Source organism: Pseudophryne corroboree, chromosome 1 (genome assembly GCF_028390025.1).
Source record: "Pseudophryne corroboree isolate aPseCor3 chromosome 1, aPseCor3.hap2, whole genome shotgun sequence".
In the NCBI taxonomy this organism is placed as follows: domain Eukaryota; kingdom Metazoa; phylum Chordata; class Amphibia; order Anura; family Myobatrachidae; genus Pseudophryne; species Pseudophryne corroboree.
In genome coordinates, this window is record NC_086444.1 from 519,347,636 (window position 1) to 519,366,349 (window position 18,714).

The following is an 18,714-nucleotide window of genomic DNA, read 5'->3' on the forward strand; positions in this document are numbered from 1 at the left end:
CTCCACCTTTTGAGGCAGTGCAGTATTCGTAGTTTGATTTGAGTGCATTTCACGATAAGTTCCTATCAGTCAGACCGCTACTTGACCTGCGAGTTTACCAGGCTGTTTACAAGGGCTTGTCAGTCACTCATCCGGTGACCCAAAGTTGACCACCTTAATAGAGGTCATCCCTGTACCAGTTGGGTCTATTCAGTAGCGATGATGGATTCCAGCTTTCTAGGCTGGCGATTTGTTCCTCTTCATTGTCTTCTTCAGGGTCTTTTAGTTTGAGTCAAAGATCACAATAAATGTACTTGCACTAAAAGATGTGTTAAATCCTCTAGGCAGTGTACAGCATTTATTGTGGGTTAAGTCCACAGAGGTTCATTCAGACAAAGCAACAGTGGTAATATACATAAACCAATAGGAAAGTAATCTTTCTCTGACTGGTAAGGAAACCATCATGATGACGCACTTGGCAAGACAAAAAGGGGATCAATACGAAATCCCGCCGGACAGGATCACGGTGGTCGATATACCGACACCGGGATCCTGACTGGCACAATCCCGACAGGGGGGCGAGCGCAACGCTGCCCAGCTACGGGCACGGTGCCTCGCTACGCTTGGCACACTAATTTGTTCTCCCTCTATGGGTCTCGTGGACACCCACAGAGGGAGAATATGTCGGGATTGTGCCGGTCGGGATCCCGGTGTCGGACCGCATCTCGACAAAAAGTACCATCAATCTCTACAGTGTTCACACCAGGGGTGGAGTACTGGGGGTTTATTTACGAAGACCCAGGTTGTTTAACCCGACACTTTTAAGCATGTGTATGCAAGAATTTTAAAAGGCAATGCTTTTACTAGCTGTGTCTTGCTAGTAAAAACATTGCCCTTTTAAAATTCCAGCATCAGAAGCGTCCGGTTTAACAACCCGACTCTTCATAAATAAACCCCTGGGGAGTAGATTATCTCTGCAGGCATGCACTGTACCCAGGAGAATGGTTTCTTTATCTATAAGTGTTCCAACTGATCATGGGTAAAAGGGTTAGTCATATGCCATCATAATGATATCTCAGTTGATACCGTATTGATCCATTTAGAGTTCATCTAGTTTACCTTTTCCCCTTGATAGCAAAGCTACAACAAGTGCTAAAGTAGGTAAAAAGAGAGTGCCCACTTGATTCTAAAGCTGGATACACATTAGATCATATGTACCCAGAACAACATCGCGGGCCTGGGGAGCCGGCATTGACTAGTGCATACACACTTGCTGATGCTGGAATCGACGTCCGAGGGGTAGGGGTGTGTCAGGGTGTGGTATCCAAACTAGAGTCAAAAGCCCGGCGCTGGAATCATGATCGAGCATATGCCGGGACGCCAGAGAGTTAAGGTGGGAGTGGGTAAGGCTGTGGTAAGGGGAGATTAGGTTTATGCTGCAGAGAGGGTGGGTTAGGGTTAGGCAGTAAGGGTTCGCGGGGGAGGGGGGGGGGTTGGTAGGTTTAGGTTTAGGCTGCTAGAAGGGAGGGCTAGATTCTCAACATCGGAGACGCCTTGGTCGGTTTTCTGTCCACCGGCATTTCAATCCCAACCCATATCTGATACTGATCTGTCTCTGTGTGTATGTATATAATATATGTGTGTATTTTGAAAAACAATGTAATACATAAGGGGGATCAGTACGAAATCCCGCTGGACGGGATCCCGGCGGTCGGAATCCCGACACCGGAATCCCGACCAGCACAATCCCGACAGGGGTGGCGAGCGGAATGCCCACAGAGGGAGAATATGTTGGGATTATGCTGGTCGGGATTCCGTTCGACTGGATCTTTACCGCATCCCACATAAGGCACAGCTTGGCTCATAGCAGATTTTTAATTACTGAGACAGTTACCTTCCCATGCAATTTACACATGAGTAATCAAAACATCACCCTATTGGGTGACTTAAAGAGACTGATGATAAAGAAGGTGGGTGAGAAGACTGGAAAACACGTGGGTTAGGTTATATTAATTTCAGTCAAGGGAGCCCATGATTATGTATGTTTTATTTATGTATGCATGTATTTACTCCCACTTTACTGCAGTGTGAGACTTGTACAAAACCTCACAGGACTATGAGAAATAGTTTTTTGTCAATTGAAGTGTGATTAAATATCCTCCATTGCAAGTTATTGTGCATCTTCATATCTTTTCAAAACCATTCAAATTCGTACTCTGTTGTAATTTTAAGTGCATACTGATTTACAGAATGTATCACATTTCCTTGTGAAATACATTATGCATGAATGCTGTAAACGTTTATGCCTGGGTGCGTTTGTTAAACTTTCAAATGATTTCTTATGATAATCCAAGGGAAACAACTGTATTATACGTTGCACATCACAATGCTTCCAGATTTTTCGAGCATTACCAATGGTAGTCAAATGAAACTATATGAATGGTGGTTTGTACTTTTAATTAAAGCATTTTGCTTTCATCAACCTTCACGTGACTTATATTTATTGATTAATTTGTACCCCTCTGCAGTCTTTACTAAATCCATTACTTATGTTTTGCCATGTGCATTTTAGACCGGTACATATACCCTCAGTCAGATGGGGGGAGGTGGTACTTTTTGTTGTTGCCTCGTAAAATGACACACAGATACATTCTAGATACCATGGCTTCCATTGCAGAAAGCACACAGTGAACTATGTGGCTTACCCAGAATGACACCACATTTATTTTTAGTTTCTCTGACGTCCTAGTGGATGCTGGGAACTCTGTAAGGACCATGGGGAATAGACTGCTCCGCAGGAGACTGGGCACATCTAAAGAAAGATTTAGGACTATCTGGTGTGCACTGGCTCCTCCCCCTATGACCCTCCTCCAAGCCTCAGTTAGATTTCTATGCCCGGCTGAGCTGGATGCACACTAGGGGCTCTCCTGAGCTCCTAGGAAGAAAGTATATGTTAGGTTTTTTATTTTCAGTGAGACCTGCTGGCAACAGGCTCACTGCACCGAGGGACTAAGGGGAGAAGAAGCGAACCTACCTAAGTGGTGGTAGCTTGGGCTTTTTAGGCTACTGGACACCATTAGCTCCAGAGGGATCGAACACAGGACCCGACCTCGTCGTCCGTTCCCGGAGCCGCGCCGCCGTCCCCCTTACAGAGCCAGAAGCAAGAAGGTGGTCCGGAAAATCGGCGGCTGAAGACTTCTCCAAGGTAGCGCACAGCACTGCAGCTGTGCGCCATTGCTCCTCATGCACACCACACACTGCGGTCACTGATGGATGCAGGGCGCTGGGGGGGGGGGGGGGGCGCCCTGAGCAGCAATATTAACACCTTGGCTGGCGAACTGACACCATATATAGCCCCAGGGGCTATATAGGTGTTTATTAACCCCTGCCAGAACTTTTACAATAGCGGGAGAAAGCCCGCCGAAAAAGGGGCGGAGCCATCTCCCTCAGCACACTGGCGCCATTTTCCCTCACAGCCCCGCTGGAGGGATCGCTCCCTGGCTCTCCCCTGTAGTCCTGCACTACAGAAAAGGGTTAAAAGGAGAGGGGGGGCACAAATTAGGCGCAGTATAAATATATTATGCAGCTATAAGGGAAAAACACTCTGTATAGTGATATCCCTGTGGTATATAGCGCTCTGGTGTGTGCTGGCATACTCTCCCTCTGTCTCCCCAAAGGGCTTTGTGGGGTCCTGTCCTCTGTCAGAGCATTCCCTGTGTGTGTGCTGTGTGTCGGTACTGCTGTGTCGACATGTATGATGAGGATAATGATGTGGAGGCGGAGCAAATGCCTGTGAATGGGATGTCACCCCCTTGCGGGGTCGACACCGGTGTGGATGGACTTATGGAAGGAATTACGTGACAGTGTCAACTCCTTACATAAAAGGTTTGACGACATAGGACAGCCGGCTGCTCAGCTTGTGCCTGTCCAAGCGTCTCAAATGTCATCAGGGGCTCTAAAACGGCCGCTACCTCTGATGGCAGACACAGATGTTGACACGGATACCGACTCCAGTGTCGACGACGATGAGACTAGTGTACCTTCCAATAGGGCCACCCGTTACATGATTGAGGCAATGAAAAATGTATTACACATTTCTGATAATACCCCAGGTACCACAAAAAAGGGTATTATGTTTGGTGACAGAAAACTACCAGTAGTTTTCCTGCAACTGAGGAATTGATATGAGGTGTGTGAGGAAGCGTGGACTTCCCCCGATAAGAAATTGATAATTTCTAAGCAGCGTACCCTTTTCCGCCAGAGGATAGGTCACGTTGGGAAATACCCCCTAGGGTAGATAAAGCGGTTACACGCTTATTAAAAAAGGTGGCACTACCGTCTCCGGACACGGCCGCCCTGAAGTACCTGCTGATAGAAAGCAGAAAACTACCCTTAAAGCTATATACACACACACGGGCATTATATTGAGACCTGCTATTGCCTCGGCATGGATGTGCAGTGCGGCAGCTGCGTGGTCAGATTCCCTGTCGGATAATATTTATACTATAGATAGGGACAATATTTTGCTGAAAATAGAGCATATAAAAGACGCTGTCTTATACATGCGTGATGCACAGAGGGATATTTGCCGACTGGCATCACTAATAAGCGATATGTAAAACCATTGCCGCCAGACGGGGGTTATGGACTCGGCAATGGTCGGGCGATGCCGATTCAAAACGGCACATGGCAGTTTGCCCTATAAGGGAGTGGAACTGTTTGGGGATGGTCTTTCAGACCTCGTTTCCACAGCTACGGCTGGGAAATCAAAACTTTTGCCACAAGCTACCCCACAGCAAAAGTAAGCACTGTAGTATCAGTTACAGTCCCTTCGGCCCTAGAAAAGTAGAGGACTAGAGGCTCATCTTTTCTGCCAAGAGGAAAAGGTAGAGGGAAAAAGCTGCAGCACACAGCTAGTTCCCAATAGCAGAAGTCCTCCCCTCTCAGAGATTCAGCGCACAGTGGGCTCTCTCACAGGTGGATCCCTAGGTTCTTCAAACAGTGTCTCAGGGGTACAGGCTGAAATTCGAGACGTCTCCCCCCCGCCGTTTCCTAAAATCTGCCTTACCGGCAACTCCCTCTGCCAGGGAGGCAGTGTTGGTGGCTATCCAAAAACGGTATTCACAGCAAGTGATTATCAAGGTACCCCTCCTTCAACAGGAAAAGGGTTACTTTTCCACAATGTTTGTGGTACCGAAACCGGACGGTTCGGTGAGACCCATCTTAAATTTAAAATCCTTGAACACATATAACAAAAGATTCGAGTTCAAGATGGAATCGCTCAGGGCGATTATTGCGAACCTGGACGAGGGGGATTACAGGGTCTCTCGGGACATCAAGGATACTTACCTGCATGTCCCCATTTGCCCTCCTCACCAGGAGTACCTCAAGGTTGTGGTACAGGACTGTCACTATCAGTTCCAGACGCTGCCGTTTGGATTATCCACGGCACCGAGGGTCTTTACCAGGGTAATGACCGAAATGATGATACTCCTTCGCAAGAAGGGAGTTTAATTATCCCGTACTTGGACGATCTCCTGATAAAGGCGAGCTCCAAGGAACAGTTGGTAAGGGGGTAGCACTTTTTCGGGAAGTGCTGCAACAGCAGGGCTGGATTCTCAATTCCAAAGTCACAGCTGGTCCCGACGACACGTCTTCTGTTCCTGGGAATGATTCTGGAAACAGACCAGAAAAAAAGTGTTTCTTCCAATGGAAAAAGCCGAGGAGTTGTCATCTCTAGTCAGAAACCTCCTAAGACCGGGACAGGTGTCGGTACATCAATTCACACGAGTCCTGGGAAAAATGGTAGCTTCGTACGAAGCAATTCCATTAGGAAAGTTCCACGCAAGGAATTTCCAGTGGGACCTGTTGGACAAATGGTCCGGGTCCCATCTCCAGATACAGCAGCGGATAACCCGGTCGGCAAGAACCAGGGTGTCGCTGCGGTGGTGGCTGCAGAGGGCTCATCTACTAGAGAGCCGCAGATTTGGAATACAGGACTGGGTCCTGGTGACCACGGATGCCAGCCTTCGGGGCTGGGGTGCAGTCACACAGGGAGTGAAATTCCAAGGACTGTGGTCAAAACAGGAGATTTCACTTCACGTAAATTTTCTGGAGCTAAGAGCCATTTACAAGGCCCTAACCCAAACAAGGCCCCTGCTTCAAAACCAGCCGTACTGATCCAATCAGACAACATCACGGCGCTCGCCCATGTAAACAGGCAGGGCGGCACAAGAAGCAGGAGGGCAATGGCAGAAGCCACAAGGATTCCCCGTTGGGCGGAAAATCATGGGGTAGCACTGGCAGCAGTGTTCATTCCGGGAGTGGACAACTGGGAAGCAGACTTCCGCAGCAGACTCCACCCGGGAGAATAGGGACTTCATCCAGAAGTCTTCCAAATGCTGGTAAACCGTTGGGAAAGACCACAGGTGGACATGATGGCGTCCCGCCTCAATAAAAAAGATATTGCTCCAGGTCAAGAGAACCTCAGGCGATCGCTGTGGACGCTCTAGTGACACCACGGGTGTACCAGTCGGTTTATGTGTTCCCTCCTCTCCCTCTCATACCCGAGGTACTGAGGATAATAAGAAAAAGAGGAGTAAGAACTATACTCATTGTTCCGGATTGGCCAAGAAGGGCTTGGTACCAGGAACTTCAAGAGATGATCTCAGAGGACCCATGGCCTCTGCCACTCAGACAGGATCTGCTGCAGCAGGGGCCCTGTCTGTTAAAAGACTTACCGCGGCTGCATTGACGGCATGGCGGTTGAACGCCGGATCCTGAGTGAAAAAGGCATTCCGGAGGAAGTCATTCTTATCCTGATCAAAGCCAGGAAGGATGTCAGCCTGAAGTTCAGACGTGGTAAGGGAGTGCTGCATATTCAGCCCCTTTTTGTGCCCCAGTGGCACCTTGGGATCTCAATGTGGTTTTGGAGTTCCTGGAATCACATTGGTTTGAGCCACTTAAAACCGTGGAGTTGAAATATCTCACATGAAAAGTGGTCATGTGTTGGCTCTGGCTTCGGCCAGGCATGTGTCAGAGTTGGCGGCTTTGTCATGAAAAAGCCCTTACCTGACTTTCCATATGGATAGGGCAGAGTTGAGGACTCGTCCTCACTTTCTCCCGAAGGTGGTATCAGTCTTTCACTTGAACCAACCTATTGTGGTGTCTGCGGCTATTAGGGACTTGGAGGATTCCAAGTTACTGGACGTAGTCAGGGCCCTGAAAATTTATATTTCCAGGACGGCTGGAGTCAGGAAAACTGACTCGCTGTTTATCCTGGATGCACCCAACTAGCTGGGTGCTCCTGCTTGTAAGCAGACTATAGCGCGCTGGATTTGTAGCACTATTCAGCTTGCGCATTCTGCGGTGGACTACCGCAGCCTAAATCTGTAAAAGCCCATTCCACAAGGAAGGGGGCTCATCTTGGGCGGCTGCCTGAGGGGTCTCGGCTTTACAACTTGGCCGAGCTGCTACTTGGTCAGGGGCAAACACGTTTGCAAAATTCTACAAAATTGATACCCTGGCTGTGGAGGACCTTGAGTTCTCTCATTCGGTGCTGCAGAGTCATCCGCACTCTCCCGCCCGTTTGGGAGCTTTGGTATAATCCCCATGGTCCTTACGGAGTTCCCAGCATCCACTAGGACGTCAGAGAAAATAAGATTTTACTCACCGGTAAATCTATTTCTCGTAGTCCGTAGTGGATGCTGGGCGCCCATCCCTAGTGCGGATTGTCTGCAATACTTGTACAAAGTTATTGTTACAAACATCGGGTTGTTATGGCGAGCCATCTGTTCAGAGGCTCCATTTGTTATCATACTGTTAACCAGGGTTCCTATCACGAGTTATATGGTGTGATTGGTGTGGCTGGTATGAGTCTTACCCGGGATTCAAAATCCTTCCTTATTGTGTCAGCTCTTCCGGGCACAGTATCCTAACTGAGGCTTGGAGGAGGGTCAGGGGGGGAGGAGCCAGTGCACACCAGATAGTCCTAAATCTTTCTTTAGATGTGCCCAGTCTCCTGCGGAGCCGTCTATTCCCCATGGTCCTTACGGAGTTCCCAGCATCCACTACGGACTACGAGAAATAGATTTACCGGTGAGTAAAATCTTATTTTTTTTACTTTTTTTTTTATGTTTTTGCTTGGTCTTTGGCTGTGTACTAAAACACCTATTGAAGTCCAGCCTATTTAAACAGTTGTCCACCCACCCCAAATACATGTTTTCTGGTCAAAAGTGTACAAACATCTGAATATTTTATTATTATGGAGCAACAGTGACAACACAAAACTGGGTAATAGCAGACAGACATAGAGGTAGGAAGGCCCTGCTTGCAAGCTTACACTCTATAGGGAAATAGGCATTGATACATAAGGATAGGTGCTATCTATTGAATAATGGTTTAGCCAGATTGCAGAGTTTGTTAGTGTCACAGCATTGTTGACCAGAAGTCAATAGGGGATGCAGTCAATTTTCCGACTGTCGGGATCCTGGTGATCAGGATTGCGACGCCGGAATACCGACAGCCAACAGTGCCAATTACTGCGCACAGGGGCTATTCCCACTTGTGGGTGTCCACAACAGATATAGAGTGAGAATAGAACCTGTGGCGAGCGCAGTGAGCCAACAGGGGGACTCTTAGCTCTCGCCCCGTTGCTGCATTCTGGCGGGCAGGATGCTGCTTTCGGACTCTTGACAGCTGGCATCCCGCCTGCTGGTGAATAGTATGTGTTCCGTCAGGAGGATGTCAGATTGAAGAAAAAGAAAATACTGTATGTGAGGATGAGTGTACTGTACAGAGGGGATGTAATTAGATATGAATCTTTATGGAGGTTTTGTGTGCAGTTCTGGAATTTGATAAGCTTTCCTGGAGAGGTGAGTTTTTAGAAAACGCTTAAAGGTGTGAAGACTAGAGGAGAGTCTTATTGTGCGTGCGAGGGCATTCCACAGAGTAGGTGCAGACTGAAGGCAGTCCTGCAATCATGAATGGGAGCGAGTAATGCATGTGGATGAGAGCTGCAGAGTGGAGAGGTCGAGTTGGGATATATTTTGAGATAAGATATGTATGTTGGTGTAGTTTGGTTAATAGTCTTATATATAAATATTTTTTATGTTGAATATGGTAGAATACAGGCAGCCTATGGAGGGACTGACAGAGTAGATCAGTAGATGATGAATGTCTAGAGAGGAAGATCAGCCTCTCAGCTGCACTCAAATGGACTGTAGTGGTGAGAGTCTTTTTTTTGGTAAGACCTGTAAGGAGACCAAAGCAAAATAGTACATGCGGGAGATGATGAGAGCATGGATTAGAGTTTTTGCAGTGTTTTGTGTGAGATAAGGACGTATTTTGGATATATTTTTTAGAAGTATGTAACATGATTTAGAGACAGATTGAATGTGAGGAGCAGAGGACAGATCGGAGTCAAGGATGACACCTAGGCAGCAGTGAGCTTGTGGTGTGGGGTTGATTGTCAAGTTATCACAGTGATAGAAATATCAGGTTGGTAAGTATTATTGGCTGGTTAGAAATATAATTTAATTCTGTTTTGGAAATATTAAGTTTGAGGTAGCGAGAAAACATCCAAGATGAAACTGCAGAAAGGTTAGTGACACGGACCAGTATAGATGGTGACAAATTTTGGGTGTACAGGTATATTTGGGTGGTCTTCTGTATGCCGGCGGTCGGGCTCCCGGCGCTCAGTATACCGGCGCCGGGAGCCCGACAGCCGGCATACCGACACTTATTTTCCCTCGTGGGGGTCCACGACCCCCATAGAGGGAGAATAAAATAGTGTGGCGCGCGTAGCGTGGCGAGCGCAGCGAGCCCGCAAGGGGCTCATTTGCGCTCGCCACGCTGTCGGTAAGCCGGCGGTCGGGCTCCCGGCGCCGGGATGCTGGTCGCCGGGAGCCCGACCACTGGCCAGCCGTAGTGAACCCGTATATTTGAGTATCATCTGAGTACAAATTATACAGAAATTCAAAAGAGCTGATTACTTTGCCAAGAAATGTGGCATAAATTGAGAAAATCAGAGGGTCTAAGCCTTGCTCTATTCCAACTGATAGAGGTAGTGAAGAGGAGGTGGATTCAAAGAAGCAAACACTGAAAGAACGATTAGATAGGGAGGATAAAAATAATAATCTGTAACGGGCTGTGTCCCGAAGATCTAGGGTTCGTAGTGTTTGTATGAGAAGAGAGTGGTCAACAGTGTCAAAAGCAGCAGAGAGATCTAGAAGAAGTAATGACCTTTAGACTTAAGTGACCAGATCATTCACTACTTTAGCCAGTGCTGTCTCTGTGAAGTGTTTGGAACGAAAGCCTGACTGAAGTGGGGCCAATAAGTTGTGCGAGTTAAGAAAGGGTCTGAAGCGAGTGTAAGCAATTCTCTCAAATACCCCCACCTGCCATACATTATGTAAATAGCGTTTAAATGGGGAATGCTGCCGAAGATGAAAGATTAAATAGTGTTGAGTAAGGTTGAAAAGCTGAGCAATTCTAATTAACCCCAGAATAATTCCGAGGGCAGATGTTAAATTAGGAGAATTTTCTGTCATTGTCAGTATTTTAAGTAGTGATGAGCGGGTTCGGTTCCTCGGAATCCGAAACCCCCCGAACTTCACCCATTTTACACGGGTCCGAGGCAGATTCGAATCTTCCCGCCTTGCTCGGTTAACCCGAGCGCGCCCGAACGTCGTCATCCCGCTGTCTGATTCTCGCGAGATTCGGATTCTATATAAGGAGCCGCGCGTCGCCGCCATTTTTCACTCGTGCATTGGAAATGATAGTGAGAGGACGTGGCTGGCGTCCTCTCACTTTGTTTCAGAACTTTCAGGGGGCTGCAAATATCTTTATTCTGGGGACCAGCAGTATTATAGGAGGCGTACAGTGCAGAGTTTTGCTGACCAGTGACCACCAGTATTATACGTTCTCTGCCTGAAAAACGCTCCATATCTGTGCTCAGTGTGCTGCATATATCTGTGCTCTCACACTGCTTTATTGTGGGGACTGGGGTCCAGCAGTATTATATAGGAGGAGTACAGTGCAGAGTTTTGCTGACCAGTGACCACCAGTATTATTCTTTCTCTGCCTGAAAAACGCTCCATATCTGTGCTGCATTGTAGTATATAGTAGGAGTACAGTGCATAATTTTGCTGACCACCAGTATATAATATATAGGAGCACGGTACAGAAGGCCACTGCTCTACCTACCTCTGTGTCGTCAAGTATACTATCCATCCATACCTGTGGTGCATTTCAGTTTTGCACAGTTTGCTGAGCACCAGTATATAATATATAGCAGTACGGTACAGTAGGCCACTGCTCTACCTACCTCTGTGTCGTCAAGTATACTATCCATCCATACCTGTGGTGCATTTCAGTTTTGCACAGTATATATAGTAGTAGGCCATTGCTATTGATACTGGCATATAATTCCACACATTAAAAAATGGAGAACAAAAATGTGGAGGGTAATATAGGGAAAGATCCACTTCCACCTCGTGCTGAAGCTGCTGCCATTAGTCATGGCCGAGACGATGAAATGCCATCAACGTCGTCTGCCAAGGCCGATGCCCAATGTCATAGTAGAGCGCATGTAAAATCCAAAACACTAAAGTTCAGTAAAATGACCCAAAAATCAAAATTAAAAGCGTCTGAGGAGAAGCGTAAACTTGCCAATATGCCATTTACGACACGGAGTGGCAAGGAACGGCTGAGGCCCTGGCCTATGTTCATGGCTAGTGGTTCAAATTCACATGAGGATGGAAGCACTCATCCTCTCGCTAGAAAACTGCAGTGCCACTCCTAGATGGGCCAGGTGTTTGTGTCGGCCACTTGGGTCCGCTTAGCTTAGTCACACAGCTACCTCATTGCGCCTCTTTTTTCCTTTGCATCATGTGCTGTTTGGGGACTATTTTTTTGAAGTGCCATCCTGTCTGACACTGCAGTGCCACTCCTAGATGGGCCAGGTGTTTGTGTCGGCCACTTGGGTCGCTTAGCTTAGTCATCCAGCGACCTCGATGCAAATTTTAGGACTAAAAATAATAGTGTGAGGTCTTCAGAATAGACTGAAAATGAGTGGAAATTATGGTTATTGAGGTTAATAATACTATGGGATCAAAATGACCCCCAAATTCTATGATTTAAGCTTTTTTTGAGGGGTTTTTGTAAAAAACACCCGAATCCAAAACACACCCGAATCCGACAAAAAAATTTCAGGGAGGTTTTGCCAAAACGCGTCCGAATCCAAAACACGCCCGCAGAACCGAATCCAAAACCAAAACACAAAACCCGAAAAAAATGTCCGGTGCACATCACTAATTTTAAGCTAAATGTAGACATTTTGTAGTACTAGATTATCTTTATTTTTTAAAAAGAATACTCATGTATTACTCTTCAATCCACAGCGTATGGATCTAGATCGGCGCAGAGAGGATGCTCGAAATCCAAACCGTAAGCCACGTTTGATGGAGGAAGATGATCTTCCTTCCTGGATTATCAAAGATGATGCTGAAGTTGAACGACTGACTTGTGAAGAGGAAGAGGAGAAAATATTTGGCAGAGGATCACGCCAACGTAGAGATGTGGATTACAGCGATGCTCTTACAGACAAACAATGGATAAGAGTACGTTTGTATTTATTTAATCATCATTGATTATACTGCATTTAGGATTCCAAGATATAGATCTATTGGGTTATAGTGTACTAAAACAGTAGGTTACTAAAAGTATAGTAATTGTATGCTCTAAAGTGTGACAGACAGTGCATTCTTTTCTATATTTCACTGTGCATGTGTGCATTGTCAGCTGCACTATTTATTGTTCCAGGTATTTCACTTTAAAAATAAGTACATAAAAGTTGTGAGGGGGAAATAAATACAATTTCTCTGACGTCCTAGTGGATGCTGGGACTTCCGTAAGGACCATGGGGAATAGCGGCTCCGCAGGAGACTGGGCACAAAAGTAAAAGCTTTAGACCAGCCGGTGTGCACTGGCTCCTCCCCCTATGACCCTCCTCCAAGCCTCAGTTAGATTTTTGTGCCCGGCCGAGAAGGGTGCATGCTAGGTAGCTCTCCTGAGCTGCTTAGAGTAAAAGTTTAAATAGGTTTTTTATTTTCAGTGAGACCTGCTGGCAACAGGCTCACTGCATCGTGGGACTAAGGGGAGAAGAAGCGAACTCACCTGCATGCAGAGTGGATTGGGCTTCTTGGCTACTGGACATTAGCTCCAGAGGGACGATCACAGGTTCAGCCTGGATGGGTCCCGGAGCCGCGCCGCCGGCCCCCTTACAGAGCCAGAAGAGCGAAGAGGTCCGGAGAAATCGGCGGCAGAAGACGTTCCTGTCTTCAGATAAGGTAGCGCACAGCACTGCAGCTGTGCGCCATTGCTCTCAGCACACTTCACACTCCGGTCACTGAGGGTGCAGGGCGCTGGGGGGGAGCGCCCTGAGACGCAATAAAACACTATAAAAACCTTATATGGCTAAAGAAATGCATCACATATAGCTCCTGGGCTATATGGATGCATTTAACCCCTGCCAGTTTTCCTGAAAAAAGCGGGAGAAAAGGCCGCCGTGAAGGGGGCGGAGCCTTTCTCCTCAGCACACAAGCGCCATTTTCTTTCACAGCTCCGCTGGAAGGACGGCTCCCTGACTCTCCCCTGCAGTCCTGCTACAAGAATCAGGGTAAAACAAGAGAGGGGGGGCACTATTGGCAGCTAATATAAAACAGCAGCTATAAAGGGAGAAACACTTACATAAGGTTATCCCTGTATATATATAGCGCTCTGGTGTGTGCTGGCAAACTCTCCCTCTGTCTCCCCAAAGGGCTCGTGGGGTCCTGTCCTCTTTCAGAGCATTCCCTGTGTGTGTGCTGGGTGTCGGTACGATTGTGTCGACATGTATGAGGAGGAAAATGATGTGGAAGCAGAGCAATTGCCTGTGTTAGTGATGTCACCCCCTAGGGAGTCGACACCTGACTGGATGGTCGTATTTAAAGAATTACGTGACAATGTCGGCACTTTGCAAAAAACTGTTGACGACATGAGACAGCCGGCAAATCAATTAGTGCCTGTTCAGGCGTCTCAGATACCTCAGATGGTCGACACAGACACGGATACTGAATCCAGTGTCGACGGTGAGGAGACAAACGTAATGTCCAGTAGGGCCACACGTTACATGATCACGGCAATGAAGGAGGCATTGAATATTTCTGACACTACAAGTACCACAAAAAAGGGTATTATGTGGGGTGTGAAAAAACTACCAGTAGTTTTTCCTGAATCAGATGAATTAAATGAGGTGTGTGATAAAGCGTGGTTTTCCCCCGATAAAAAACTGCTGATTTCTAATAAATTATTGGCACTATACCCTTTCCCGCCAGAGGTTAGGGCACGTTGGGAAACACCTCCTAGGGTAGATAAGGCGCTCACACGCTTATCAAAACAAGTGGCGTTACCGTCTCCCGATACGGCCGCCCTCAAGGAACCAGCTGATAGAAGTCTGGAAAATATCCTAAAAGGTATATACACACATACTGGTGTTATACTGCGACCAGCAATCGCCTCAGCCTGGATGTGCAGCGCTGGAGTGGCTTGGTCGGATTCCCTGACTGAAAATATTGATACCCTGGATAGGGACAGTATATTATTAACTATAGAGCATTTAAAGGATGCATTACTATATATGCGAGATGCACAGAGGGATATTTGCACCCTGGCATCTAGAGTGAGTGCGATGTCCATTTCTGCCAGAAGAGCGTTATGGACGCGACAGTGGTCAGGTGATGCGGATTCCAAACGACATATGGAAGTATTGCCGTATAAAGGGGAGGAGTTATTTGGGGTCGGTCTATCGGACCTGGTGGCCACGGCAACGGCTGGAAAATCCACCTTTTTACCCCAGGTCACCTCTCAGCAGAAAAAGACACCGTCTTTTCAAACTCAGTCCTTTCGTCCCCATAAGGGCAAGCGGGCAAAAGGCCACTCATTTCTGCCCTGGGGCAGAGGAAGGGGAAAAAGACTGCACCAGGCAGCCTCTTCCCAGGAGCAGAAGCCCTCCCCCCGCTTCTGCCAAGTCTTCAGCATGACGCTGGGGCTCTACAAGCGGACTCAGGCACGGTGGGGGGCCGTCTCAAGAATTTCAGCGCGCAGTGGGCTCACTCGCAAGTGGACCCCTGGATCCTGCAGGTAGTATCACAGGGGTACAAATTGGAATTCGAGACGTTTCCCCCTCGCCGGTTCCTGAAGTCTGCTCTACCAACGTCTCCCTCCGACAGGGAGGCGGTAGTGGAAGCTATTCACAAGCTGTATTCCCAGCAGGTGATAATCAAGGTACCCCTCCTACAACAAGGAAAGGGGTATTATTCCACGCTATTTGTGGTACCGAAGCCGGACGGCTCGGTGAGACCAATTTTAAATCTAAAATCCTTGAACACTTACATAAAAAGGTTCAAATTCAAGATGGAGTCACTCAGAGCAGTGATAGCGAACCTGGAAGAAGGGGACTATATGGTATCTCTAGACATCAAAGATGCTTATCTCCATGTCCCAATCTACCCTTCTCACCAAGGGTACCTCAGGTTTGTGGTACAAAACTGTCATTATCAGTTTCAGACGCTGCCGTTTGGATTGTCCACGGCACCACGGGTCTTTACCAAGGTAATGGCCGAAATGATGATTCTTCTTCGAAGAAAAGGCGTCTTAATTATCCCTTACTTGGACGATCTCCTTATAAGGGCAAGGTCCAGGGAACAGTTAGAGGTCGGAGTAGCACTATCTCAGGTAGTGCTACGTCAGCACGGGTGGATCCTAAATATCCCAAAATCACAGCTGATTCCAACAACACGTCTACTGTTCCTGGGGATGATTCTGGACACAGTCCAGAAAAAGGTTTCTCCCGGAGGAGAAGGCCAGGGAGTTATCCGAGCTAGTCAGGAAACTCCTAAAACCAGGCCAAGTGTCAGTGCATCAATGCACGAGAGTCCTGGGAAAAATGGTGGCTTCTTACGAAGCGATTCCATTCGGAAGATTCCATGCAAGAACTTTTCAGTGGGATCTGCTGGACAAATGGTCCGGATCACATCTTCAGATGCATCAGCGGATAACCCTATCTCCAAGGACAAGGGTGTCTCTCCTGTGGTGGTTACAGAGTGCTCATCTTCTAGAGGGCCGCAGATTCGGCATTCAGGATTGGATGCTGGTGACCACCGATGCCAGCCTGAGAGGCTGGGGAGCAGTCACACAGGGAAGAAATTTCCAGGGCTTGTGGTCAAGCATGGAAACGTCTCTTCACATAAATATCCTGGAACTAAGGGCCATTTACAATGCCCTAAGTCAAGCAAGGCCTCTGCTTCAGGGTCAGTCGGTATTGATCCAATCGGACAACATCACGGCAGTCGCCCACGTCAACAGACAGGGCGGCACAAGAAGCAGGAGGGCAATGGCAGAAGCTGCAAGGATTCTTCGCTGGGCGGAAAATCATGTGGTGGCACTGTCAGCAGTGTTCATTCCGGGAGTGGACAACTGGGAAGCAGACTTCCTCAGCAGACACGACCTCCACCCGGGGGAGTGGGGACTTCACCCAGAAGTCTTTCAAGTGATTGTAAACCGTTGGGAAAAACCAAAGGTGGACATGATGGCGTCCCGTCTCAACAAAAAACTGGACAGATATTGCGCCAGGTCAAGGGACCCTCAGGCAATAGCGGTGGACGCTCTGGTAACACCGTGGGTGTACCAGTCGGTGTATGTGTTCCCTCCTCTGCCTCTCATACCCAAAGTACTGAGAATCATAAGAAGGAGAGGAGTAAGAACTATACTCGTGGCTCCGGATTGGCCAAGAAGAACTTGGTACCCGGAACTGCAAGAGATGCTCACGGAGGACCCGTGGCCTCTACCTCTAAGAAAGGACCTGCTCCAGCAGGGACCTTGTCTGTTTCAAGACTTACCGCGGCTGTGTTTGACGGCATGGCGGTTGAACGCCGGATCCTGATGGAAAAAGGCATTCCAGATGAAGTTATCCCTACCCTGATCAAAGCCAGGAAGGATGTAACCGCGAAACATTATCACCGCATTTGGCGAAAATATGTTGCGTGGTGTGAGGCCAAGAAGGCCCCCACAGAGGAATTTCAACTGGGTCGTTTCCTGCATTTCCTGCAAGCAGGACTGTCTATGGGCCTAAAATTAGGATCCATTAAGGTTCAAATTTCGGCCCTGTCGATCTTCTTCCAGAAAGAACTGGCTTCAGTGCCTGAAGTTCAGACGTTTGTCAAGGGGGTACTGCATATACAGCCTCCTTTTGTGCCACCAGTGGCACCTTGGGATCTCAATGTAGTTTTAGGGTTCCTAAAATCACATTGGTTTGAACCACTCACCACTGTGGAATTAAAATACCTCACATGGAAGGTGGTCATGCTGTTAGCTCTGGCGTCAGCCAGGCGTGTCTCAGAATTGGCGGCTTTGTCATATAAAAGCCCTTACCTAATTTTTCATTCAGACAGGGCAGAATTGAGGACTCGTCCTCAATTTCTCCCTAAAAGGTGGTTTCAGCGTTTCACATGAACCAACCTATTGTGGTGCCTGCGGCTACTAGGGACTTGGAGGACTCCAAGTTGTTGGACGTAGTCAGGGCCCTGAAAATATATGTTTCCAGGACGGCTGGAGTCAGAAAATCTGACTCGCTGTTTATCCTGTATGCACCCAACAAGCTGGGTGCTCCTGCTTCTAAGCAGACGATTGCTCGTTGGATTTGTAGTACAATTCAGCTTGCACATTCTGTGGCAGGACTGCCACAGCCAAAATCTGTTAAAGCCCATTCCACAAGGAAAGTGGGCTCATCTTGGGCGGCTGCCCGAGGGGTCTCGGCTTTACAACTTTGCCGAGCAGCTACTTGGTCAGGGGCAAACACGTTTGCAAAATTTTACAAATTCGATACCCTGGCTGAGGAGGACCTGGAGTTCTCTCATTCGGTGCTGCAGAGTCATCCGCACTCTCCCGCCCGTTTGGGAGCTTTGGTATAATCCCCATGGTCCTTACGGAAGTCCCAGCATCCACTAGGACGTCAGAGAAAATAAGAATTTACTTACCGATAATTCTATTTCTCATAGTCCGTAGTGGATGCTGGGCGCCCATCCCAAGTGCGGATTGTCTGCAATACTTGTATATAGTTATTGTTACAAAAAAATCGGGTTGTTTATTGTTGTGAGCCATCTTTTCAGAGGCTCCTACGTTAATCATACTGTTAACTGGGTTCAGATCACAGGTTGTACAGTGTGATTGGTGTGGCTGGTATGAGTCTTACCCGGGATTCAAAATCCTTCCTTATTATGTACGCTCGTCCGGGCACAGTATCCTAACTGAGGCTTGGAGGAGGGTCATAGGGGGAGGAGCCAGTGCACACCGGCTGGTCTAAAGCTTTTACTTTTGTGCCCAGTCTCCTGCGGAGCCGCTATTCCCCATGGTCCTTACGGAAGTCCCAGCATCCACTACGGACTATGAGAAATAGAATTATCGGTAAGTAAATTCTTATTTTATGATATTTGCTGTAAAGAAAAATGCTGTAACCATTCTACCAGAAAAATAACAATATGTTATGGCACAGTAAGCTGTGCATCCATTTTCTCAGCATAAATGATAACATATCGTACTGTGATTGTAAACTGTTGTATATACCCTGCTAGTTAGTGACACCTCTCCCTTGCACAATTTCAGTGTTGCTATTCTTCCATACTGTACATCGAGAGGGAT

The 18,714-nt window shown here is 47.6% G+C and overlaps 1 protein-coding gene across 6 annotated transcripts in view; it reads left to right on the forward strand.

Moving 5' to 3' along the window:
* Window positions 1-18,714, forward strand: part of SMARCA2 (SWI/SNF related, matrix associated, actin dependent regulator of chromatin, subfamily a, member 2) — a 631,684-nt gene that overhangs the window by 456,749 nt on the left and 156,221 nt on the right. For all 6 annotated transcript variants that reach the window (XM_063913944.1, XM_063913943.1, XM_063913946.1 and 3 more), the window contains one exon: window positions 12,381-12,599. In XM_063913944.1, the coding sequence (XP_063770014.1) occupies window positions 12,381-12,599 (219 nt within the window). The remainder of the gene's footprint in view (window positions 1-12,380; window positions 12,600-18,714) is intronic.